The sequence below is a fragment of the Podarcis tiliguerta genome (genome assembly GCF_965153285.1).
Source record: "Podarcis tiliguerta genome assembly, chromosome: 7".
Lineage (NCBI taxonomy): Eukaryota > Metazoa > Chordata > Lepidosauria > Squamata > Lacertidae > Podarcis > Podarcis tiliguerta.
This window is the reverse complement of record NC_139540.1, coordinates 44,082,461-44,109,608: the sequence shown is the minus strand read 5'-3', so window position 1 is coordinate 44,109,608 and position 27,148 is coordinate 44,082,461. Positions and strand designations below refer to the sequence as shown.

General features: G+C 42.0%; 2 protein-coding genes across 4 annotated transcripts in view; both read left to right on the top strand.

Moving 5' to 3' along the window:
- RIOK3 (RIO kinase 3) overlaps positions 1–27,148 on the top strand; it is a 910,199-nt gene that overhangs the window by 138,934 nt on the left and 744,117 nt on the right. The gene's annotated exons all lie outside the window — the stretch shown is intronic.
- LAMA3 (laminin subunit alpha 3) overlaps positions 1–27,148 on the top strand; it is a 126,720-nt gene that overhangs the window by 20,864 nt on the left and 78,708 nt on the right. The window contains exons 6-22 of one of the 3 annotated variants that reach the window (XM_083451494.1): positions 1,765–1,862; positions 2,496–2,611; positions 3,704–3,822; positions 6,928–7,018; positions 8,661–8,792; positions 11,486–11,545; positions 12,788–12,826; positions 12,950–13,090; positions 13,859–13,993; positions 17,503–17,637; positions 19,603–19,740; positions 20,834–20,880; positions 22,043–22,142; positions 23,975–24,027; positions 25,184–25,289; positions 26,197–26,296; positions 26,733–26,889. In XM_083451494.1, the coding sequence (XP_083307620.1) occupies positions 1,765–1,862; positions 2,496–2,611; positions 3,704–3,822; positions 6,928–7,018; positions 8,661–8,792; positions 11,486–11,545; positions 12,788–12,826; positions 12,950–13,090; positions 13,859–13,993; positions 17,503–17,637; positions 19,603–19,740; positions 20,834–20,880; positions 22,043–22,142; positions 23,975–24,027; positions 25,184–25,289; positions 26,197–26,296; positions 26,733–26,889 (1,767 nt within the window). The remainder of the gene's footprint in view (positions 1–1,764; positions 1,863–2,495; positions 2,612–3,703; positions 3,823–6,927; positions 7,019–8,660; positions 8,793–11,485; positions 11,546–12,787; positions 12,827–12,949; positions 13,091–13,858; positions 13,994–17,502; positions 17,638–19,602; positions 19,741–20,833; positions 20,881–22,042; positions 22,143–23,974; positions 24,028–25,183; positions 25,290–26,196; positions 26,297–26,732; positions 26,890–27,148) is intronic. The other 2 variants (XM_083451495.1, XM_083451496.1) reach the window with 2 other exon arrangements.

The following is a 27,148-nucleotide window of genomic DNA, read 5'->3' as shown; positions in this document are numbered from 1 at the left end:
AATAATTCCCCTGCAGATGCAACCTTTTGCCTTTCCTGGTCACTGAGGATAAGGTAGCAAACTTGATTTCTTTATTGGCCTTCTTCCTTCCACTGTACATCAGTACTGCTCAGGTAGGGTGGAGAATCTTTCTCTCTCTTTCTTAAATGTACACAGAAGTTATTATAACTATTGACTGAGTGTGGCTTTATCTGCCATACATGGGCTGGTGGCAGGGAGTGGTGCTCAGATAACATACTTTTAAGCTTTCTGGACACCATATGGATTAGTAGTGCTTGCAAATGACTAGAAGCCCAATCCTATGCATATTTATTCAGAAATAAACCCACTGTGTACTATAGGACTTACTTCCAAATAAGCATATGGACAATTACAGCCGAGCAGTGCAATCCTGTGAATGTCTGCTCAGAAGTAAGACTCAACTGAGCATTGCAAGATAAGTAAGTTCCTATAGACTGCAGCCTTAATCTTAATCCCTGCATTGTTATATTGGAACAGACATTCACTGAATAAGGCTAAACAATTATGGAGAATGACTAACAATTTTGAGTTTCTGAGACGACTATACAGTACATTATTTTGGGCCCCTGGTCAGTGACATGAATAGTGAGTGGAAATTATCTTTTTTGTATTCCCACTGTACTTGATATTGCTGTAAGGCTTACTCTGTGTCTTGGATTCCTGCTGTTTAAGTCAATAGATGGTTGGCCAATTTGAAACCATGGAGCATGGGGCTTAACATAATTCTGAAATCTTGGGCTTTGACATTATGGAGAAAGACTTGTTATTGCATAGGTGCTGTATGACTACACATGGCTACACATGATGAAATAAGTATATGTTGCACCTCTTCCTAAATGCTCAAAGAATTGTTGGCATCTGTCTTTCTGGAGAGACAATGGAGTGCACCTCTGGGGGTGAAGTCAAACCACTGTGTTAGCAGCACCAAACTGATCTCCCTGGGGTGCAAGCCCAAATTACAGAACCCCCCTCTTGGCCTCGCTGATGTGGTCCAAAGGAAAGCAGAGCAATATGTTTGGTACCAGCTTGGCTGCAGGAGTTGCTGGAAGGAGGCATACAAGGTGCCATCCAGCCATCTTAGGGACTCCACTCCAGATTTGTGTAAGGTTTACTCATTTGCTTCTCCTGAAGATATCCTGCAAGGCAGCGGAGGTTTAGGACCAGCATTTTCCTTCTCCTATAGGGGCTACCTTCCCAGGTTGATGAGCTCCATCAGCTCCTCACTTCCCTCTACAGCACATGTAGACCTTGACTGTTGGACCCAGTATTGGTCTTGTCCGCTCAATCTTCCAGAGCCTGTCTTCATATGCAGGGGAAGCACCTAACTCACCGAGGGTTTGAGACCCTTCAGCTACCCTGATCTGGTTTAGTCATATGCTAATCTAATCATCCTTACAATGCCCTTTAAAAAGATGAGAATGTAAAGATGAAGTGTTGAAACATATGATTATAACTTTCTGTTCTAGAGCTGCCCATTCTATTTTTCACTTCCCTTTTTTATCTTCTGCTCCTCAGACCATATCAATCAATAAAAAAACCAAAATATGTTTAAAATACAAATTTTAGTGGAGAAGAAGTTTATCAAGGTCAGAAATTCATGGTAGGGGGAATTATTAGTGGTCATATATACCTATTTCACTAGCAAGTTTATATCATCTTGGGTCTAGAATTCATAATCTTTGAGAGAACACCCTGAGGATAAGCTCTGTCAGCTACTTATCTGCAAATCTTGTTTCTGTCTAGTACTACTACAGCATAAAAGACATCAGTGTTGGTGGACAGTGTGTTTGTAATGGACATGCAGATATCTGTGATGCTGAAAGGGACATAAATTCATACAGGTAAGGATACAACAGTACGACCAAAACCATTGTGCTTTCAAAACGGTTGCTTTGTGGCTGTACAATGATGGCATCGTTTTCAGGTTTTACTTCTATAACTTCAGAATTTGTTTAAGGCATCTTTAGCACTTTACTGTTTCTAAGGTAGAAATTAATCCCAGTGTCAGGAAATGGGTTATTAGGAGATCCCAATTCCCTCAGAGAGCTACAGTTCTCAGAGTTCCTTGAGAAAAGTGATTGAACCACTCTGGGAATTATAGCTCTCTTAACCCTTAACAAACTACATTTCCCAGGATTCTTTGGCAATGACTGTTAAAGTGTTGTAACAGTACTTTAAATGTATGGTAATGTATTTTTGTGCTATTTTACATTGTTCATCATCTTGAGATGTCTTCATATAAGTTGTTTTGGAAATTTAATAATAATAATAATAATAAAATAATAATAATAATAATAATAATACTTTAACCCCATGGCTCTTATAAATGATTCAAGTTTAATTTTAAGAGACTGCTGGTACATTCTGTGAGTTAGGTTTGTGCACACATCACGTTAGAGTGTGAAAAATACAAAAAAGAGAGAGAATCATTGATAGGGGGTGGGAAATCAAATGACAATTACTTATATATCCAGGTACCGATGTGAATGTCAGCACAACACTTGTGGAGAAACTTGCAATCATTGCTGCCCTGGATATAACCAGAAACAATGGCAACCTGCAACAACCAGCAGTACAAATGCTTGTGAACGTAAGTTTAGCGTTTGAATGTGATTATTTGGTTGGGAGGGAAAGGTGCTTTGAATATACATAATATAATTTCCCTCTGTATTATTGCCTCACATGTTGAAAGAGTTCAGTCCAGCCATTTAAAGAAGCGCCCTTTCAGACCAAGGTAGATTATTATCTGTCTCCACCCCTGTGGACTAATTTTGACTAGTGGGCAGGATAGCCGACCTGTCAATCACTTTATGCCATTGTGACATCAAATGACTGGCAAGTGAATTGTCTCATCCACTTGCCAAAGTCCCTTTCACAACACTTCTCAAGTGCTTGACGGCCAGCTGGCTGTTGGGGCTTGGGAACCACATCACAAGCTAAGGACTGGCAAAGCTGCTTTCTGGATGCAAATTGGAACATGTTTTGCAACTGAGTTGGAGAGCCACATTAGGAGCACTCAACTGTGGACACGTGCCATGCATGTGGCATAGAACAAAAGACTGATGAAAATCAATGTACAAACATTTCAGGCCAATCGGCCTTTATTGTGAAGCTTGAAAGTGACAAACATTGCAAAAACATTTGAATGAAACTAGGCATGTCAGACCAAACAGTATCTGAATCCCAGATGAGTAATATGGAACAAAAATCTGTTTTATGCTGTGAATAAGTAAATAATATGACATCATCCTGTATTGTTAAGAGCTCCAGTGCAACCATGCAGGTTTGATATTTCCAGGTCATGCTTGGATGCTGAGGTGATCGACTCCCTGCCCTTCTTCCCATCTGCTCTGACTTGGAACAATGTCAAGGCCAGATATCTGGCAAAAAATTGGTTGAGATAGTCCTTGCTTCTTCGGAAGTAATTTTGGCCCCATTTGTGTGCTAAGAAATACCCTGTGAATTTGCAGCTTTTTCAGTCTTACAATGCCCTCTGTATGTCCCCCAGAATGACAATTCTCAGTCTGAACAGTGCTGGACTGAACAGACTGTAATGACCTTCCTGCATCTGATGGAAAAACTCATTGCGTGACATGTGGAAATTAGATGTGCTTTTTTCTTCTCTGTGTTCCATTGCTCATTTGCCTGATGGTTGTAATGAAATATATCATCTCTCTCTCAGCCTGCAACTGTCATGGACATGCCATGGACTGCTATTATGATCCTGAAGTTGAGCAACGTGGAGAGAGCTTAAATCTTTATGAACAGTATCAAGGTGGAGGGGTCTGCATCAACTGTCAGGTAAAACTCCCCTTATTAAAGTGTTTATTTCATTCCTCTCTGACTTGAAACCATATAATACATTTTCTTATCCTATCCATCACAATCTTTTCTACAAATGTTCCAAAAGAGGAGATAGCCCAAACCACTGGCCGCTTGATATGTAAACTTCAGTAATGAAAGATTGACAGTGCAATTCTAAACATGTTACCACAGAAGTCCCACTGAGTTAATTGGGGCTCATTACCACGTAAATGAGTATGAGATAGTCATATAAGGCTGCAATCCAATGTCCACTAACCTGGGAACGAGCCTCATTGAATTGAGTGAGACTTACTTCCGTGTGTTTGTGTGAGTGTGTGTGTTAGATTGTGTTGTGAACTTTGTTTTTTAAGCTTCTGAATAGGCACAGCCAACAACAATTTAAATAATGGGAACAAGGCTTTTGAGATGAATAAAATGAAGTACCTTGTGCTTGGTACACCACTTAAAAGGAAAGTGTTGTACCAAGTATAGGATACTTCATCTTATTCATCCCAAAACCTCTGATTGAAATAATAGTAAAGGTAAAAGGGCCCCTACCATTAGGTCCAGTCATGGCCGACTCTGGGGTTGCGGCACTCATCTCGCTTTATTGGCCGAGGGAGCTGGCATACAGCTTCAGGGTAATGTGGCCAGCATGACTAAGCCGCTTCTGGCGAACCAAAGCAGCGCACGGAAACGCCGTTTACCTTCCCCCGGAGTGGTACCTATTTATCTACTTGCACTTTGACGTGCTTTCGAACTGCTAGGTTGGCAGGAGCAGGGACCGAGTAACGGGAGCTCACCCCGTTGCGGGGATTCAAACCGCCGACCTTCTGATCGGCAAGTCCTAGGCTCTGTTGTTTAACCCACAGCATACATGCTTGAAATAATACATGCATATGTTTTTTAAAGAGACATGAATAATGAAGGTGAAATGACGCAAGAGAGATATTTTGAGACATTTCTGCAGACTATTTGCAGGATGACTTTTGCCATTTAAATCAGATACTTTGGATACTGTTTATCGGTGGAAAAACACATCAAATCAGTGCTGGTCATTCTTCATCCACATGTTTAGAATGCTGATTGGAGGATCATCACAGGCAGCACAGCTGCTCTGTTGCTAATGTAGTCTTGGTGATCCCTAGGAGGCCAAAAAGCCTGTTGGGAAACTACAAATGTATCCCATCAGTCAATGCCGTCATACTAGTTCTGATCATTTAAGGGGGGGAAGCAGGCCATTGCTTGGGTAGCTGAAAAAGTCAAGCCATGTTCAGAACTGGGAAGGCAGTGCAGAATTGATGCAGAACCCATTCTTCCCTGGCAACTGCTTCAGAGGACAGCTAGCCTTCCACTTGAGACCTGGGGTCATAGGAAACATCCAGGGCAACCATGATGCTAAAACTGAAAGCAGTGTTTGTTTCACATGTAGCTGGATGTAAATCAAAGAAAAAATATTTTTTAAGGGAAAGAGGGAAACTCTTTGTTTCCAATTTGACATTTCTGTGTCGTTTCCTCTTTGCACTTTTGCCCATGAAAGAATATGTTAGCTAAGCATGTTTTCTGAACATCATCAAAGCAAGGAAAATGACTGGTATCTTAAAAAAAAAACACACGCTGTCTGTTGCAACTGATGTTGATTGTCCATAATTTGATTTTGTGGAAATTAAGCTGCATGAAATTGCTTAGCCATGAAATCTAATTATAATTTTTCCATCCTAAAAAAGGCATAGGTATTGGGCTTACCCTTTTGCAATTTGTATCATAGAAACACAATTATAAATTTTTGCATAAATGATCAGCTGAAGAAAACTGGGACATGGTGTACAGAGTCTGTTTCTTTGCAAAATAATGATATTATGTATGCTTTGTTCTCTGTGTCAGGCAATGAGTTACTGTTACACAGATGCCATTCCCTTGCTGTAGATCTAAACTTTCACGATCACAAAGTTTTAAATAACTCTGCTATCCAAATAAGTTGGTGTTACATTTTCCATTTTTAAAAACACATTTCATCCAATTGCATTTGAAATGAACCGTGTGTGTGTGTGTTGCAACGTATGGAAATCAGATAACTTTGTTTCTGCCTTTGCCTTCTGATGTAAATTAAAGGAGAGCCAAAGTGAATGTTCTATTATATAGTGGTACCTCCGTCTACAAACAGCCCTGTTAATGAACTATTCAGTGAACAAACTCCGCAAAACCGGAAGTAGGTGTTCCGGTTAGTGAACTTTGCCTCGGAAGCCGAACGGAAGCCGAACGGTGAAGGACCCCGGCAGCTGGAGGCCTCAGTAGGGAAAGCGCGCCTTGGTTTAAGAACGCTTTGGTTTAAGAATGGACTTCCAGAACTAATTAAGTTCATAAACTGATCTACCACTGTATTTAACAAAAGTCATTTAATGGTCAAGGCAGCCATGAAGTCAGTCTTTCATATAAGATTGCATTAATTTCACTAGATGTTGATCATATAGGGCATTTGTCAATACAGTGGTACCTCGGAAGTCGAACGGAATCCGTTCCTGAAGTCTATGCGACTTCCAAAACGTTTGGGAACCAAGGCGCGGCTTCCTGCAGCCAATCGGATGCCGCAAAAGTCACGTCAGATATTTGCGTTCCAAAGAACGTTCAAAAACTGGAAGATCACTTCCAGTTTTTGATCGTTCAGGAGCCAAAACATTCAACTCCCAAGGCATTTGAAAACCAAGGTACGACTGTGCATGCCAGGTTGAGCCATAGAAGCTGTCAAGTTGGAGGGAGGAATCCAAGAGAAGGGGGTTAAGTTGGGAGTTAGACTAGTCAGGAAGTCAAATGAGGGAATAAGCTAAGAGACAGCCTGAGTGGGCCTAGCTACTTCAGGTGCTACTTCAGGGTCATCGCATAGGGTAACTGTACCCAGAACTGTGGGTTCTAACTCCTTAGCTTCTGACAACATGCAAAAGAACACCCCCCCCCCCCCGAAACCCAGAATGCAGTGCATTTCTACCACATCAACATTCTTCCTTGGCCATAGTAACATATTGTAAAACATCCACATTCAGTTCTTTCCTTGCTTAGCTGTTCTTTTTCTCGTGTCATCTTTTTTCCTTATTTTGTCCTGCATAGCACAACACAGCCGGTGTAAACTGTGAGAAATGCTTGAAGGGCTTCTACCGTCCTTATGGTGTTCCAGTGACAGCAACGTATGGATGTATACGTATGTTCTTTCCCTCTTGCTTTTTTCCCTACTGAGTTCCACCCGGAGGCAGTGTGTCCCATTTTGCTGCTTGAGGCAAAGCAGGAATATGCTGCCCTGCTAGCATCCTGCCTCCCCGCAAGTCTCTCTTCTCTGGTGCTGCATGGTGGCACCTGTGAAGTGCAAGCAGTGGCACTGGCTTCCAGCAAAATCATCCTGAAATCTTGTGAGATGCTGCTGGAAACTGGTGCTTCTGGCAGCGGTGCTTTTCTTCTGTCAGCGGGGGCCCTGGCGGCAGAGGCGGGCTGCTTTCACTGTTCAGGGTGGCTGCCTCACCCCACCTCATGGGGAGGCTGACCTTGTTTCCACTCTACCTTCCGATTTCATAGGAAAATGGGAAGTTAATGCCAATATATTTTAGAATGTGAAGTCAGTATATTTCTACTGCCCTAGAGTTTCTCTGATTCTAAGCATAGATCACTTTGCAAGAACAGCTTCTCCCTGCCATGCAAACCTTAAAGGTACAGGAACCATTTTTTATTTTTTATTTTTTGCTTATATGTGCTTGAAAAATGCTCAGATAGATTTTGCCCATGTCATGTTATTGTGTTTTTGGTGTGAGACCAAAAGAGGTAATACTGATGCACCAGCTGTTACTGCTGCTGGAGAATGATAGACCAGTAATAGCTCACCATGCTTAAAGAACGCCCCAGTCAAAATTACTGAAATACATTGTATGTGGAGTAGCCCCTGAAACCCTCTCAGAAACTTTACTTGGCTTCGAATACTGCAGTTAGGAAATTTGGCAATGTATGTCAGGATTGAGACATAGGAACTGTTGAGTTGGAGTCTGCTGAACAGAATACATCTCTTCAGTTACTGTATTAAGTATTTTTCAGCCATTTCATGGGACAACCCGCTGCTGTTCCTTTCTTAGGGGAATTCAGAAGGCTGATGCACTTATTTTTAAGGCCCTTGGGACCTGGGTACAGGAAGGACTGCCTACCCTCACATGAACTTACCCATATGTTCAGATAGTCTTTGGGACTCCTTCTTAGGGTTTTCCCATCTTTGGGGGTCAGACCAGAGAGACAAGCTTTCTCAGAAAGGAACACCAGGCACCAAATAGCTTATCATTTTTGGCACCGAGCAAATATATTTTTATTTAGTCAGGCCCCTTAAAAAACTGCTCAGATTGGCTTTGGTGCTATTTCTATGCCATTTTAACCATCTTTTTAGTAATGCTTTACTTCAATTTTTAAAAACATTTTGCTGTAAGTTGCAATAGAAGTGGTAACATTGGAGGTGGGGCATAACTGCCTAAATAAATAAAAGCAATAATAACGCTCAGAAACTGGGACCCAGGATGTTAAATGGGATACTAGAAAGCAATTTGACAGGCAGGCAGCCTCTTCCCGCTCCTCCGCATGAGCCTACGAGGGACATATATTGAGAAAAATCAACCTAAGCTGTTGTTGACAGGAAAGCATCATATTGTATTGACTGACGAGGTAAAGTTCTCACAGCACTTTAAAGATGGAAAGGATTATTGCAACAGTGCCAGGAAGTATCCCAAGTGCAGTGGGCATTCCTTTAATTTTAATAGGAAGTAAATAATTTCAAGCTGAAGAAAGATTTGGGACTGATATTGTTTTATATACAGCCTGCAGCTGTAACTCAGAACATTCTGATGGCTGTGAGGAAGGATCTGGTCGCTGTTACTGCAAGTTGAATTATCAGGGTGAGACCTGTGACCGGTGCGCTGAAGGATACCATAGCTTCCCCTTCTGCTATGGTGAGTATCCATATATCAACACACAGCTTCATTTTTGTCCTGTCTCATTAAATATCCCGCCCCCCTAAACATGCATTTGTTCCAATCATATTTCCCCAAAAGTCACCAGTAAGTAAAAGTTATACTGCAAAAAAAGACAAGGAAATAAATATTCTGGTTTTTGCAGTAAAGCATGGATGGAAGCAGCCGTCATAAATGTGAGATAAAGCTGAATTCTACTAACAAAACATGTGGTTATATATCTCTGTGACTGGTTGGCTCATGGGTTGGGAAGCAGACATCTGCAACTTCTATTTTTAAACATGTTTTCTCTGGCTGAGTGTTTCTGCCCCTCCCCAACCCTGTTTTCCTTGTTTCCATTCCAATACTGTGTAATATTTCAGTTGTGTTTCAGGCTACCGTTACTTACAAAACACAGCCCTTAGAAAATAATGAGATGATGATAATGATGATGTGTGATTAACCCCAAGGTCACAGGGCAGCGTACAACAATTTAAAACACAACATTAAAAACAGTTGAAAACAATTTACAATCAGACAAATAGGATGGGTCCTAAAAATATACATCTTAGTCTAGTGTCAAAGGTCATGGTATATAGAATTCTCTTTCTAAAGCTGCAAGATGTCTACATACCTAAACATAGCGTGTTGGATGGTTTGCAGAAAAATGCAGAAAATAGCTAGAGGAAAGGAAACAGGTGGCCATTGAAGCATTCCAAAGGTCTACCAGCACAAGGGAAATCCCTTTGATTATTTTTAAAATGCATCATTTCACTCAGTTCTCTGTAACAGAGGAAGGTGAGGAGGAAGGATGAAGGACAGGGTGGATTGGGGTAAAATAAAGAGTGGAGAAGAAGAGAACTGGGTGAAGAAGAGCAAGGGATTGATTGCAAGAGAAGGTGAGACAGGGAGAGATGTGGGCAAAAGAGGGTGTCATGAGTCCCTTAGGGGTATCATGGAGGGAGTGGTCAGACATGGAGGAAGAGTTGGAGGGGCTTGAAGAATGGGCACTAGAAGACCTCAGGGAGGGTCCCTATGATCATCATTAATTCTAGGGCACAAAATGTGTCTGAATTTCAAGGAGGGACTCAGCATCTTGGGGGACACTGGGGAGGGCCCAAGTAGATGGATAGAGGATCCTTCTACTCTTCTCCCTCAAGAGATGCCTAGTCCTTTGGTGGTTCGTCCTGTCACTCAAGACTCCACCCACTTCTGGGGAGGTGGCTAGCAGTAAGTCTGATGCCATGTTAGCTGTGTCTCTGCCTCTGTCACCTTGGAACAAGGCCAGCCCACCTCAAGTAGTGTTTACTTGCTTGCCAAGTCTCAGGACTCCAGCTGCTGCTTGCCACTAAGGGCATGTTGCTTGTTGCATCAATGCCTTAGCTGGCACTTAGCCCTATATTTAACCTCCCATGTACCTGCAGATTCCTGTAACCTGCAATACGCCTCATGCATTGATCTAATCTGAAAACGAAAGCCTTTGGCAGCCAGAATTGTGAGCTCAAGTTCTTCTTCAGATGGGGAGGGCCAGGACAGGGCATTGATCTGAGCAAGGGTAGGGGAAGTAAGCCAGAGGGTTGTTTTGAGTGAGGGAAGGGGAAGAAGAAGATTTGGGTAAGGGAGAACATAAGGCCAAGGGAGGTACTGGAGAGTGGGGAGAAGAGAGGTAAAGATGATGTGTCAGGAGGGGGATTTGGGAGGAGGAAGAATGACAAAGAATGTTGACAAGTGAGGAGCCCGAGTTAGTCAAAAGAAAAAAGGAAGGTAAGAAGCAAAATATTTTGTTTTCATCCATTGCCCCACCTTCCTAATCCCAACAAGTCTATGCAGCTCCATGCATGTAATATCTGGGAAGGGCTGTAGCTCAATGACAGAGTCATCTGCTTTACATGCAGAAGGTCCCAGGTTCAGTTGTTGGCATCTTCAGATAGGACTGGGAATGTCTCCTATCTGTCACCCTGGAGAGATGCAGGAGAGTGTAGACGATTGTGAGCTGTGAACCAGTGGTTTGGTTCTGAGTAGGGCAGCTTCCTATATTACATTAGAGGAAGGGGTGAGACACAGTGAGATACTCTCTGCCAGCCAGGATGCACCAACTCACATTCCCCCACCCATGTCTCAAGTAATTGTCATGATTCATTTTATTATTGTTGTATTAAATTTGTATACTGCCCTTCACCCAAAGGTTACAGGGTGATTCACAACACAAAATTCATAATAAGAACAAGGACAAAATAAACCCATAACCACCACCCCAAACACATTTAAAAGGTCATAGAATGTTAATCAGCCAAAGGCCTGGTTGAAGAGGAAAGTTTTTCCCCTGGCACCTAAAGATGCATAATGAAGGTGTCAGCTGAATGTCCCTGGGGAGAGCATCCCACAAATGGGGAGCCGCTGCAGAAAAGGCCCACTCTCATGTTGCCATCCTCCGGACCTCTTGTAGAAGAGGCCCACAAAGAAGGGCTTTATGATGATCACAGGGTCTGGGTCAGTTCATATGGGGACAGGTGGTCCTTGAGATAATGTGATCCTGAGCCATTGTATCATATTTATGAAATTATAAGTAATTCTTTTAAACTGTGAAGCACATTGAGTGCTTTGGGTAGAAGAGCGATGTATAAATGTAGTAAGTAAGTAAAATGTACTAGGTATTTTCTGAAAGTTGTCTTCTTTTCATCCCCTCTTGAAAGGGAATCCTGTTTATCCTGTTACTCCGAGTCCAGAAGACCCTTCAGCTGGTCATATAGCTGGCAAGTGATCTTTTTCTGTTGTGTTTGCATTTTTATAATTTAATGACCCTGTATCCATCATAGGAACAATCTTGATAAATATAGTTAATCTGAGGGTGGGTTTACTCAAGTAGCATATGAGTTTTCCTTTCTGAGGCTGGTTTGTCTTTGGATTAAAACCTGTGAGTGCCTTCCTCCCTTGGTTGGTGTCCTTTTTCTCTCTTACTGCCATCTCATTTTCTCCCTCTCTTTATGCCACCCACTTTTCTCCTTTCTCTTTGCCTCATTCTTCTTTTCCACGCCGCACACTGCCCTGAGAGAGACTGATTGCTCTGTCCGTCCTCTGGCAGCTTGCTTGACTTCTGTGCTGGGATGAGAGAAAGAGGCTTCAACGCCTCAATCTTATGCATATTTACTCAGGAGTATAATCCCAAGTAAGCATGCATAGGATCGAGGCCTTGAGCTCAGTGGGGCCTTGTCACTTAAACCCAGTGGGGCTTACTTTGAGTAGAAATGCATGTTTTTAAAGGATTCCTCCAAAGAATCCTAGTTTATAAGGGTGTTGGGGGTTGTTAGAGGATCCCACAGAGAGCTACAATTCCCAGCACCCTTAACAAGCTCCAGTCCCCGGATTTCATTGGAGAAAACCATGGCTGTCAAAATGGTATAAGAGTGCTTTAAATGTATGGTGTGGACATGACCAAAGGCAGACAGTGTATCACAATGATTCACTTCATTCTCCGTTGAGAGAAGGAACCCAAGTTTTGCATGCAAAAAGTCCCAGGTTCAATCCCTGATATTTCCATTAAAAAAAAGAGTCAGGTAGCAGGGTGATGTGAAAGATCTCTGCCTGAGATGCTGGAAAGCCACTACCAATCAGAATAAACAACACTATGCATAGCTTATTACATTTGAACAACGCCAACATTTGGAACTGTATGTGCTTGTTTTAAAAGCTTAATAAATGCTACATTTTTAAAAAGAAGAGGAAGATAGGTTAAATACGTGTGTGTATGTCCACCTGCAAAAGAAGTTGACTTCTGCTGGTCAAGAATTCTTCCATCACAAGACCTGTCTGTTTCTTAGCATTGGAAATCTTTTACTTAGAGCTTCCTGGCTTCTTCAGTTCCTGTAGCTGGAAATCAGCAAGGCAGGGCTTATCCTTTAATAACGTTCTTTAGCAACTAATAGATTTGCTACATTTGAGGGTTTCCTTTGCTTGTTCTGTTAATTCCACGGCGTCATTCTGTCTTTCTGCATTAGGAGGCTGCAAGCCAGGATTTTTTGGGCCACGTTGTCAACGTAAGTTCTACGATTCTGATTCTGCTGACAGATGCCAAAATCAAATGCAATGCAATTTTAATCCCCCCCCCATCCAAATACGTTTGAATTTCAAGACTATTAACTTCTTAAAAATGTCCCTAGCTTGCCAGTGCCATGGCTCAGGTGCATTAGGTGATCGTGAATGCAACAGACGAACAGGACAGTGCCAATGCCGTGAAGGATTTCAGGGAATTGCCTGTGATAGCTGTGCTGTAGGCTATTTCCATTACCCTTTCTGTCAAAGTAAGTAATCATGGTTTTGGCTTATTTTTATACAGTATTTGTGTTGTGTTTTTGTTAGCCACCTTGGGAACTTATTAGATCACAGATAGGGGACCTGTGGTCCCCCAGATGTTGCCCATAATCTCAGATCCTTGGCCATGCTGCCTGGGGATGATGGGAGTTGGAGTCTAACAACCTCGGGAAGGCCACATGTTCCATATCTGTCTTTAAAAATTCAGACAATGAAGAAAAAATAAATATCACTTTCAACAGTCTTGGGGAAGGAGCACATGTTGATCTAGTTATGGAACTTGAGAGTGTTCAGTGCAGTTCAAGTTAATCGGATTTCCACAGTTGCAGAAGAAGAGGAGTTTGGATTTGATATCCCGCCTTTCACTCCCCTTCAGGAGTCTCAAAGCGGCTAACAATCTCCTTTCCCTTCCTCCCCCACAACAAACACTCTGTGAGGTGAGTGGGGCTGAGAGACTTCAAAAAAGTGTGACTTGGCCCAAGGTCACCCAGCAGCTGCATGTGGAGGAGCGGAGACGCAAACCCCGTTCCCCAGATTATGTGACTACCGCTCTTAACCACTACACCACACTGGCTCTCAATATTGCTTTCTTTAGAATCAACTTTTTTATGACCTGCATGTCAAACTGTGAACTAGCAAATGGTGGGAGGGGGGATAATTTTCACTACAATCCTGGAGGTAATTTAGCTTCTGACGTGTGTGAAGTGTGTTGCTTCTATCAGAATCACTTCTGAAAGTGCCCTGTCTTCCTCTGGCAGTGTGTGAGTGCAATTCAGCTGGCACCCTCCCTGAAATATGTGACTTCCTTGGAAGATGCCTTTGCCGTGTTGGCGTAGATGGCTTTCAGTGCAACGCCTGTCAGCCTGGATACTATTCTTTCCCCTTCTGTCAAGGTAAAATAAACAAATAAATCTAAACACATTGATCTGGTCAGGGGGACATCAAACTTGAAAATGCGTACAGTCGTGTGTTCCTCTTGGATTGCTGATTTAAATCCCAGTGTCCCAGTGTTCTATAAAATGACATGTTGGCTGGGGGGGGGGGGGGAGAGGCTGCATCCTTATGTTTTGAGAATTGGGAGGGAAGCATATTGAGATATTAGAAACAGCCTTACACTAAGTGAAGCAGTGGGTCCTTTAGGCTGCAATCCTATACACACCTGGGAGTAAGTCCCACTGAATTCAATGGGGCTTACTCAATGGGGCTTACTTTTGAATAGAGTTGTATAGGATTGCAGTGTTAGGTGCTATCCACTCTCATTGGCAGGCACTCTCCAGGGTCTCAGTCAAGGTTTCCCCCAGCATGTCAGCTAAGATCCTGTAACTAAAGAGACTAGGAGTTGCACCTGGAACTGCAAAGCATGTGTTGTGCCACTGTACTGTAAGGCTAAGGACCCCTGGATGGTAAAGTCCAGTCAAAGGCGACTATGGTGTTGCGGCGCTCATCTCACTTTCAGGCCAAGGGAGCCGGCGTTTGTCCACAGACAGCTTTCTGGGTCATGTGGCCGGCATGACTAAACTACTTCTGGTGCAATGGAACACCGTGATGGAAACCAGAACTCATGGAAACACCGTTTACCTTCCCACTGTAGCAGTTATCTACTTGCACTGGCGTGCTTTCGAACTGCTAGGTTGGCAGGAGCAGGGACCGAGCAAAGGGAGCTCAACCCGTTGCGGGGATTCGAACTGCCAACCTTCTGACCCACAAGCCCAAGAGGCTCAGTGGTTTAGACCACAGCACCACCCGCATCCCGCTAAGCAATTACTGTACTATAATTCCTCCCCATTCGTTATGTGTTGCGGTGTCAAGATGCAATGTGTCACATGACTGCGTGACAGTTTCTTCTTATCACATGACCCAGTTATTGGAAAGTGATGGAAAATAAAGGCAAAATAAAATATAAACAGCACTATATTCACAGGAGTGCAGAATGCTTGCCCCTTCCTGAATGTGACAATGGAAAATATTATGAACTTTGAAAAAGTTCTCCACTTATTGCAAAATGCTGGATTGAGACGACACAGCAAAAGAGCTTGATATTGCTGGACCGGGAAGACATACAAATGATTTAATGAAAACCATAACTTATATCCTTCAGTTGGCATGGAAGAATGTTTCACTGGAAATGAGTCAGTTCATAGCTTTGTTAAGAAAATGTACCTCAAATTGGCTTGGTTGACATGTTGAGCTTAAAAAAGTTGACATGAGGCCCAGGTGAGAGGGGCTCACAAAGGCAGCCAAAGAAAGGAAAACATCTTATGAAAGCTAAATAGATCAGAAGGGAAATGTTAAAATCCCAAATATAAGAGTTGAGATTTATGTGGGAGACATTAAATCCATAGCCATTAAAATTGATGAAAGACTCTCCAGTATATTGATTTAAGTGGAGCCATTTTTATTTCAAAATGCTCAGAAAACTGATATGACAGTGCAAGAGCCCTTACTAAAGCACCTGAAGTACTGGGGAATGGGAGGGGGGGGGTGTTTTCTGTTACATGGAACTAATCAGTGATCCCATTTGCACATAATGTTAAGCAAACCTGCAATAAGAAGATCGTGACCACTTCCTCTACTTTTGCTCCTGCACACATTGCTGTGTGCTAAGCTATGGTTTGGTTTAGCACTTTGTCAAAACCCTGGCCCACGGTTTAGCTTACACCATAAAAAAACAAAAGGTTTGTTCTATGGTTTATTCGGGGTCTAGAAAATCACAAGACCAGGTTTGGACAGCAACACAACAGCAATTGGGACTGGAGGACCCATGATACTCTCACTGGGAGCTTCCATATTTACTTCTTTACGCCAACCCATGGCTGGGCTTAGCCTTATGCCTGAATGAGGCCAGTATGTGATTTTGAGGGCACCCTTTTTTGCAGCAAAAGCCTCCAGCTAAGTAATTATCCATGAGGACTTAATGAGGCTTAGAACATCAGAATTCACCATACAGTCTAATAACGGCCCAGATAATTTGCCACAGTCATGTTCAAGATGGAGCTGAGAAATCTGAACTAAATTCCATATTGAAGCCAAATTCAATAATGATTCTGATATATTTAAAAGGGGATTAGGTTACAATGTATCTTAAGAGGCATCTACTTTGCATTCCTGCCCTCCCTCTGGGCGTCTTCTCACAGCTGGAGGTGCATAAAGAACTTTTAAAAAAGTGAAGTAGCAACAGTAGTTTGTTAAATCTCATAATGTACCACAAGCCAATGCGTATGCATAATAAATGCATTACTTTTGGCTCTAAGCAGCCATTAATCTGTCAGTTTGCTTTTGCAGAGTTTAGACTGATCAGCATTTTTAAAATGCTCACAAAACATCAGATGGTTATGCTAATAGCTGACATTGCAAAAAATTAAGGCATATTTAGTAATCGGCTGCTGGGCTCAGGGAATTAGTACTATAAGGGTATCGTCTAGCAATACCACAAACACTTAACTAAGGATAGCTTCATTTTATCCTGCTTGGTCCTCAGACATGTCAGTTATAAAGTGGACCCCATACATTTTGCTGCCTAAGGGAGAGCAGCACATGTTGCCTTCTGCACCTACCTTCCCAAGTCAAGGTTCATAGTACCAAAGCCAGGTCAAGTCGTTTTCATGCCTGAGGCAGAATATCCCACAGCCACCTCTTCCCCTCCCTGCCAGTGAAAATGTGACAACACTAAATTAAATAGCCAATAATTTATTGCTCTTTCATAACATGCAAAAGCATCCTCCTGAGGTAGTCACCTCATTCTGCCTAATGCTAGAGCCATCTCTCTAACTTTACAGACAAAAAGGCATAGCGATTATTGTTTGGTTATGGTGCATTGGTGTCCACTGGAAAACTTCAGGGTTTGCAGCTTGAAATTAGTTGAATTATTATTTTTTAAATAAATGTTGACACAATTTTAAATATTGATGTGCCAAGAAGAACATAATTTTTTCCTTTCGCTGAAGGTCCTTCCCTCCCTCCCTCCTCTTAACATTAGGATTTTTACTGCCATCTCTTGACATTTGCTTTGGGGTATAAAAATTATGATTAAAATCTGGGGTCCCCAGTGTAGCACCTGTGAGCACCACAGAACCCCAAGACATTCTTCTAGGTACCATCCAAAACCATCAATGTTTTGATGTTTGCTCAGTGTTTTTTCAAATAATTTTTGTTTTGGAGGGGTTGCTAGCTTCTTAAAGGCAGGGAGGTTGCCTGCTTTAGTGGATATAAGTGGGTTTTTTTGGGGGGGGGGGATTCTGAGCATCACCAGTTTTCCTTCTATGAAATCAGCATTCTGTGGTGCCCACAACAATCTTTTAGATTTCCAAATGTGCCCACAGGCCAGAAATGGCCAAGAACCTCTAACTTAAAGAGAGCTAACAAACAACAATGCCATGGTTTCTTATTCTCTCTCCCTTTACAGAATGCAACTGTGATACATCTGGGTCTGTGAGCAACACGTGTGGCTCTTTGGGACATTGTCATTGCTATACAAACTATGCTGGGCCAAAATGCAGCCAGTGTGCTCCTGGCTACTATAGCTATCCCAGTTGTTTGCGTAAGTAACCAATCAAGTTTCTTTCTCAGATATGAACTTTGATTTAATAATGTATTACTGTACGTGGAAGCAAAACTGTTTTAGTTTACTAGATGTATTTAAGAAAAATGATGTCAGGTGACTGACAGGTGGGCTGCCCTGCCCACCTGTCAAAATTCAGCTTGCGATGCTAAGTTCTGATAAGGGATTTGGTCCACAGAGCCAAAAACGTTTCCCTATCCCTACCTCTAGAGAGCAGTTGCCACTTAGGACTAAACTGTTTCTAACAGGCATGTGGGTGGGAAGAGCATTTTGACTGGAGGCAAATCATAGAATCATAGAATCATAGAGTTGGAAGAGACCACAAGGGCCATCGAGTTCAACCCCCTGCCAAGCAGGAAACACCATCAGAGCACTCCTGACATATGGTTGTCAAGCCTCTGCTTAAAGACCTCCAAAGAAGGAGACTCCACCACACTCCTTGGCAGCAAATTCCACTGTCAAACAGCTCTTACTGTCAGGAAGTTCTTCCTAATGTTTAGGTGGAATCTTCTTTCTTGTAGTTTGCATCCATTGCTCCATGTCCGCTTCTCTGGAGCAGCAGAAAACAAATGATTATTGTCCCTGGGCCATGATGCTGATCTTGGTCACCCTCTCACTGTTGCACCAGCTTTTTATTTGTTTAAAAAACCAGCTGCACAAGGGGAAGCTAAGTGACAAATTTCAAGTGTAAATTGACCCTCGATTGCATAAGGACCAGCAGACTGGCTCAATATATTGCAAACGTTTTGTTTGTGTGCCCAGCGAATTTAGCTTGGGTAGAATACACATCTTTGTGACTTTCTGAAGGTGACGCTCACTTACCCTTCCCCAGCCTGGTGCCCTCAAAGATGTCTTGAACTACTATTGCCAGTAGTCCCAGCCAGTATTCTTGGTTGGCCCTGACCCCTGCTTGGGCCTTCTCATTGGCAGTTCCCTGGTTGTAGAATGCCCTCTCTGATGAGGTGTGTCTTCCTACCTCATTATCAGCATTTAGGAGGAATTTAAAAACATTCCTGTTCACCCAGGCACTTGATGACTGAAAGAGACTGTTCCTGGCAACCTTGAAATGATGAGGTGTGAGGATATGTGACTGTTTTAAAATGTTTTTAGATGTCCTTGATGTTTTAATTTATTGATTTTTATTGCACCATTCTGCTGCTTTGTTGTTGGCTGCCAGTGCTGTTTTGAGAGGAAGGGAAGGATAGAGGTGTAGATAATAATATAATAAACATCCAGAGGGCACCAACTTGGCAAAGGCTGCATAACTAGGAACAGTATAGTAGCTGTGCAGCTGACAGAATTCCTGACAACCTACACAGTAAGCAGAGAACATGTTTTCCATGCTCTTTGCTTCAAACAACTCCTGTCCTCAGATTAACTGGGAGGGGGGGAGAGAGAGGGAGAGGCCTGTATTCAAAATTGCAGATTTCAGCACTGTAGTGTTCAATATAGAACTAGCTGCATCTTGATACTTTTTGTGAAAATTAACTTTTCGCAACAAAATATTTGCAAGATTTGAAAGCGTTTGAGTAGGTAGACTTCAGAAGCTGATGATTTTAGTGTGTTGTATTTGTAGAATTCCACCAACTTGTGAGGCCTTTTGTTTTTTGCTCAATGCCCAAAGTGCTTGAATGGAGGCATGAAGACTAGAGGAAAATATGGCTCTTCTCGTTCAGTTGAGGGAGCCTCTGATCTCTGGCTTGGTGTCCTCAGAGAGATTGCCAACATAGCTAGGGGCTGCATGAGGAGAAGGAGGATGAATAAGACCTCTGACCCCAAGTTACATATCTCTCTCCAAAAGGAGAAGCATGGAATGTATGAATCCACAAAGAAGCAGCTGCTTGCCAGAGCATGTCTCCAAACTTTTATCCATGTGTGTGTATATATGTGTGTGTGTGGTAATATGAAACCCGGTGTCCTTTTAAAATTAACACCTTTGTTCAGCTTGTCAGTGCTCGACCCATGGCTCCTACCAGGGCGCATGTGATGCAGTCACAGGCCAGTGTGAGTGTCAACCAGGCTTTACAGGACAACAGTGTCACAGATGTCTCTCAGCAGCCAACAGTTTTCCTCATTGCCAAGGTAATAATTACCAAGACACATCTATTTATGGCGATATTGTAGAAGCAGAAAATTGTATGCGATCAGGGGAGTTGGACAAGTTTTGCCCCCATTGTGCGGCTAATTACTTGTTTAGGCTGCCATTGCTAATTGTAAGATGCTTAGAGCTCAGGTGGTGGCTGGTGTCCTGAAGGATGTCATTTGGTGTTTGAGAGGGACAGTTTACTGAGGCAAGGAAGTCATACTACCTTATCTCAGACATTTGCAAACCATTTTTCGGCTGAAGAGTGGGATAAAAATGTTTTAAATAAATAAGTATATAAAATTTATTTGAAAATCCCTTTTTAAAGCCATCCAAGTTGCCGCCTCTGATAGGAGCAAATTCCAACATTTCACTATGTGCTGTGTGAAGATGTACTTTATCTGTTCTGAATCAACATTCTTCTCCTTCATTGTACATACACACATTCTAGTGTTAAGAGAGAGGAAGAAAAACTATTTACTTTCTCTATGCTATGCATACTTTTATACACTTCCTTTACATCCCCTTTTACTTGCCTTTTAAAATTAAGAAGTTCCAAATGCTATAATCTTGCTTCATCAGAGAAATTCTGTTGTCCTGATGCCTCAGGAAAGGAGTTGATGGTTGTTTATAGATCAACCATCCACCAATGGAATGTGTCTGGATTTAAGTTTGAGAGATACAAGCACATACATCTCTTTCTGCTTTCCTGTGGTCATGAGGTTCCCTCAGTGGCCATGGCCAAGTCAGTCAAAACCAATGACTGGGCAGTGTTATGTATAAAATTAATGGGAAATCTCACTCATGTTATTGGCCTCAGTTAATGTTTTCCATCTCTGTTTCCTACCTGTAAAATGGGAGCAACATTGACTACAGGGCCAATGTGAGGATAAAACACTATGCAGTGTGTACATAAAAGGAGGTATTTAAATATTATTAAGAATATATCAGAGAGAAACTGTCAGTGTTTGTTGTGAGGCTCAATGCATAATAAAACAACCAGGGAATACTTTCTTCACTTAAAAAGTGCTATATGGATTGTTGAAAATAAATAGCTTTAAATAGGTTTTTTATTTTAAAAAATGTAAACAGGAAGCAGCAACGAATGTGACCCAGCAGGAACCATGGATTCTTATTCTGTAAGTATTACATAATAGAATTGAATTACATAATAGAATTGTCATGCAAAGGCCATAGTTCATGGTACTTTCGTTTTCATAACAGTGGATTTATATGGAGAAAGAAACAAAGAACTGGCAACACATTAGCACCTATCCTGCTAAATAACCTGACTGTGGCATCTACAATTATAACACAATTGCTAGGGCTTGAATGACTGGTTCTCCACCCTTTTCCGTTGCTAGTTAGTGGGCATGGGGCAAGTTGTCCTCACAGGCATCGTAGCCCCAGGGAGGAGACTCCTCCAGTAAGTGACTTTTAGATAAGGAGCTTAGTTCATAAGCGTAGGAGAAATGGAATGTTTGTCATATCTCCTAATATCAAATGTGTGAATATTATTACTTGTGAGATTTGATGACAATATACATACATAATAGGGAAATGTTCTGTAGTGAATTTGCCTCTGTTCTGCTCAAGTCCCATTAGTTCCATTGAGCAAAGAGGTGTAAGACTGTTCCCCACTCAAACAGGTTTTTGATAATCTTCTGTGTGTGTGTGTGTTTTATTGATCCATAACTTAATGTAAATTGTCCAGTGGACTTTATTGATGGGCTGTATAAAAATATTAATTTAAAAAGCATGAAGAAATCAAACATATTTTCTAAGGGTACACCCTGCAAGTTGGAAGGATGCAGCTGTGAGTTGGCGGGGGGGGGGAGCACTTTCTCAGAGTTTGGATAGGTTCCTTCAGCTCCTCCAGTCACATGTTGAGCCATGCAAGGATCAAAACTAGTATAGTCTAGCAGTTACAGACCATTGTATTGGGGTTGTATCGGGTGGAACGTCCCATCAGTGCAAGCGTTGCAGCTTGCCAGATGAAACAATCTCCCCTCTCCTCTCCCTGTAGGCTGTCTCTGGGGGTTCTCCAAGCCAATTTCAGGGGTTGCAGGGGAAGGAGAGGGGGGAAGTCCTGTTGTATGAGCAGGACTTCTGCTGATGGAACTCGTTAGGTGAATTCTGCCCATTGTGTATCTTCAGACAACTTGCTAATTCTAAGTCTGGATTCTCCATCAGTAAAACTGTTCTCCATCTCCCATTTCCTATGTGTATTTCAAAGCTGTATACTGTACTAGTTTGTCAAGACCCTGTCATGACATATGCATTATTCCCTTTGTCCATTAGGATGATTGCCGGTGTCTGAAAAATGTAGAAGGTCCAACCTGTAGCATTTGCAAACCACTTTACTGGCATCTGGCCAGAGAAAACCCGTATGGATGTATAGGTAAGGCTGTGTTGATACACACCCAGTGCTTTTCTTTCCTGGGGGAACGCAGGGGTATGCACACTCCTAAACATTTTGTGAATCTACGTTTGGCCTCATTGAGGGGCAGTATTTCAATATGAGTAGGAACATGAGAGTGCCTCTAAACATTTTTTAAAAGAAAAAAGCACTGTACACACCTCATGTTATATTATAAAAATAAAGCCTGTGGTTTTTTCCTGTTCTCAGCCCAGTCCAGGCCCTCCAGACCTGCCAATATTATCTTTTATACAGCAACTCTCAGAAAATGATAGCACCTGTACACATTTGAGGTTCCAAAGGGGCTTCACTGACTGACACGGATGTGGATATGGTTGCGAAGGCCTTCACTGTGCAGTCGTAAACCACTGGCTTTTGATTCAGCTGCCTTGTATATCGCAGGTTTTGTGTTCTCTTTAAGTGAAAGCACAATTCTCACAGGCTGAGAGTATCAAACAAACCAGTATTCTTACAGTTGCTTAAAAAAACCCAAAAAACACCACTCTGTTTCCCATTAGTAACACAGATGCCTAATGATGCATAGCCAAATTCTGTTCTGCAGAATCACTTGATGTAAATTTAGCAGAGTTAGGCAACATACACTTGCAAAACTCATATAGCAGCCTTTTGGGGCCCGGATTATCGTGAAAATGACACAGAATAAAGGGCTTAAGCCTCTTTTCCTATACACTACAGTCTTGATCTGGATCAGGGTCATCTACAGCTGCTATTTAAAAATAAAATTAGAAATACACAAATGCAAGCATGCTTTTGCAGCACATTCCTGTAAATATTTACTCAGAAGTCCTCTTAAGTTCAATGAAACTTAACTCCCAGGTTCAAGGGCTATAGAATTGCACCCTCAATATAGCGTTTGATTTGGCACAGAGTGAGGCCTTTTTGCTTGGAGAAAATTGTTTATTTACTTGTCCAAGAAGCCTCCTGTTGGTAGTTTTCTGGAACACACCTGCCTTTTTCATGGACTGCCTAGAGTTATGTTGAGATGCAGAACATGGAAAATAAGTACAACAATAACTGGAAGCATTTTCAGAATGTTCAGCAATGCCCAAAGTGTATCTGATAGGTCTAGACTTTAGACAGCTTGCTGTGTGGAAAGGAGTCTTAAAATAGCTTTCCCCCCAAAGAACATTCATGTCACTTTTATGGTAACGTGCCTCCACCAATCTAGCAAAAGATAAAGGAATTATTAATACTGAATTCCACTTACATGGTAACAGAATGTGGCAAGGTCAGCAAAGATTCCCTGGAGAGAGATTGTGATGGCAAGGTTTTCATAGCCCCAGGAGAATTACTGAGGAAGATAACAGATAGTCAACCTATCAGGAACACATGCAAGATACTTACCCCCCAGAATTTCTATGTTTGGGGGAAATCAGGAGCATATCTCTGTCTCATGTGTACCTCCTCCATCAAGAACTTAATACCTGAAATGGAACAGCCCACATTTATTTTAAAGTGGAATCTCCCTGTCTGTGTAATCCTGGGCTTGTTTTCATTAAGGGTCTAGATTGTGAAATCAGAGGGAGCTTCCACTCAAACAGATGCTATCTCTTAGTTCAGGATTTTGCTCTCCAGATGGGGCTGGAGAAGGGAGACAGGCTCATCTCACCACAGGTAGACATTCCAAGTTAGAGTATTATATGAACCCTAGGTCTTTCTGGATTTTGGTCTTATAATTTAAAAGGCAGAGAGTTCCTTTAGGCATGCCTGTTGTCTAGCGCTCATCCAGCAGATGTCAATCATATAAAGGGTTCTAAGAAAAAGGTTTCAGGTGGATACGTTTGCCTTTACAGAGTGCCAGTGTGAGGCATCTGGAACACTGAGTGGAGTCAGAGAGTGTCGGCAGGTAAAAATATTCAGTTTTCACTATGTGTTATTCAACTTTTTTGGCTGAACAAATCCTCATCAAGCCCCAGTTCTCACACTGGTCTACAGCCCCAAATGTGTGGGTGGGAAGGGACCTTGGCATCCCAATATTCTTTGTTGCTTGGGTGCAAGTCTTGCGTTTTAGGCCTAATTTAAAACTTTGCTTTTCATCTTTCTGAGTCCTTTGTGACATGCATGAATGTCCCCTCCAGGTGAGGAACTGCAAATGACAATGAGTGAAAAAGCCTTCTCAGTAGTGACTCCCTAGTTTGTGGAATGCCTTCCCCAGAGAGACCCACCTAGCACCTACCCTAATGTCTTTTCATTGCCAGGCAAACAGGATGACAACCTAGTTTTAGCTCTGAATTTTATTTCTCCGCTCCCTCTTTTAAAACTGGTTTAATTCTGTGCATTTTTATCCCTCTCTCTGTTTATCCCTTTCTCTACATTTTGATCTGCTGTGTTTTATTTGTTAGCTTATATTGTAATATTTTTATTTTTGAATTTTTGGTCTACATTGTAAGCCTCCTAGAGAAGCTTTGTTATTAGGCAATCGAAAAATAGCCTACCTAAATAAATACAATACAATACAATACAATACAATACTGAATTAAATAGGAACTACTCCCATGTAAATGTTCATATCTGTATCCCAAGTAGCTTGCTTAGCAAGTTGGTGTCAGGTTTAGCTAATTTTTTATAAATGAGCTCCCTCACCCTGCCAAAGTTACCCATGACTGGCTGACTTCAAATCTGGCAAATCACAGGAGGAACTTCCCACTCTAGGCTTCTATTAGAACAGGGCCCCACAGATTTTATTGGGCTCCATCCCTATCCATGACAGTGCTGGCTGGGAATGCTGGGATTTGGAGTCCAACAGTGGCTCAAAGACCCCATCACTAGACTAGAACCTGGGAGATAATTCCCCATAAGGCTATCCTGCAGAAGTGGGACATTTGGCTTCTTTCCTTTCCTATATTGTGATCTCTTTGTTTGCAAACCAGCTCCCACCTAATGCCACAACCATCCATTCATGCCTATTTAAGCATATTTTAGGTCATTACTAAAGACTCTTTTGAAATAAGAAATGTATCAAAGGAAAACTTGAAAGCTTCTCCACTCCCTTCCCCTTATAGGTGGATGGTGAATGTTACTGCAAGCCTAACGTTTGTGGAGATTCGTGTGATACTTGTGAAGATGGTTATTATGGCCTAGAAGACAATAATTATTTTGGATGTCAAGGTAAAATGTGGTTTAGTTACCACAGGACATGTTTCTAAAAAACAGTCTTCAAATCACTCCTATATAACATATTTGCATATGAAGTTTTATTATTGCTTCTTACCAATGTGAGTCTTCTGTTTAAATTTTGGTAAGTGAAAGTGGGCAAGTTTTCAATAATAAATATCTGCTTCCTTCAACACAGATCACTCTTTCAACTGATGGCCTTAAGCTGTGTTCACACTCCTGATTACTGCGCACTTACTGTGTTGCCAGTGTGGAGTTTTTGAGAGTCAGTGTGGTGTAGTGGTTAGCGACCCAGACTTGGGAGACCAAGGTTCTAGTCCCCCCTCAATCTTGAAGCTCACCTCATGACCTCAAGCCAGTCATAGTCCCTCAGTCTAACCTGCTTCACAGGGTTGTTGTGAGGATAAAATGCAGGACGGAGAACTATGTCAGCTACCTTGGAGGAAAGGTGGGATATAAATAGAAAACAGACTACTGTTTTAATGAGTCCCTGCTTATCTCATTCTGTTTATGCTACTCTTTCCCTTCAGAAACAGGGACTCATTCCAACAGTGACCTGCGGTAAAACAGCCATAGCAATTGGGGCAATGTCAGTTCTTCCTCCTCTGCTCTTTCCTAGCTCTTGATTGTGTGTGAGAGATGGAGAAGTGACTTTGTATCTATACAGGTACTTTGTTGAGCATCTGCTGTGATGACTCTGGGGCTGTGCCAGCCCACTGCAGAAAGCCATACATATACATTTTTGAGAATTGATCTCGAGCATAAACAATGCGGCACTAAAGTCATTTATGGAAAGGCAGAGAGTGTTCTTCCCATCTCTTTATCCCAGAAAACCTACAAATCTATCTTCTGGCATCATATATTTTTGCTTAAAAAGTTTGGTTCTTTCCTTTACTCGCAGGGTGCAAATGTGACGTGGGAGGGGCCGTAAGCCGTGTGTGCGATGATCTGTCGGGTGATTGCCAGTGCAGAAGGCACATGGTTGGAAAATCCTGCAATGAGTAAGTAAGATGGAAAAGTGAAGCTTAGGCACCAGTAAATCCAATAATAATAATAATTTATTATTTATACACCGCCCATCTGGCTGGGTTTCCCCAGCCACTCTGGGTAGCTTCCAATCAAATATTAAAAACACAATACAACATCAAAACTTCCTTAAGATTTTGTGCTGATTCATCAACACTTGATTGGTAATCTGGTATTAACCAGCTACTTTCAACAGTGGGTGCCAAGTTCTGCGAGGGCGCTCTTTGAGACTTCACCTTGGTAGTAGTATGGAGAGGATTCGTTTAGCCATCTCCCTCCTTAACTTATGCCATGTGGTCTAATCCAGCAGGCCAGTTCTTAAGTGTTATGCCTCTTTTTCATATGTAGCAAATGAAACATTTTTAGAAAACAAAAGCATTGCCTGCCATTTCATTTTTGTATTTATGAAAGGCCTGAAAAGGACTACTACTTACCTGATTTACATCACATGAAGTTTGAAGTTGAAGATGGTACATCTCCTAATGGAAGAGGAATCCGGTTTGGTTATGATCTTCAAGAATTTCCTGGCTTTAGCTGGCGAGGTTATGCACAGATGTCCTCAGTACAAGTATGTATTTAACTGACCAGATGTTACTTTGTGAAATAACCTTGGGAAGAAGATGTGAGTTCATTTCCTTGGTCCTGCTGGATTATAGAAGAGGCCAGAAGAAGTGAATCCCACATATACTTAAACTTCTTTTCTTTTTTAAAAGTTTATAATGGGTGTGAAGGAAACATTCTTCAGCAAAGCCTGCTTTATGCATTTACCCTTTCTCTGTGGGGAGATCTTCTAAGTGGTGACCCCACATGCCCTCTTGCATTTTCTG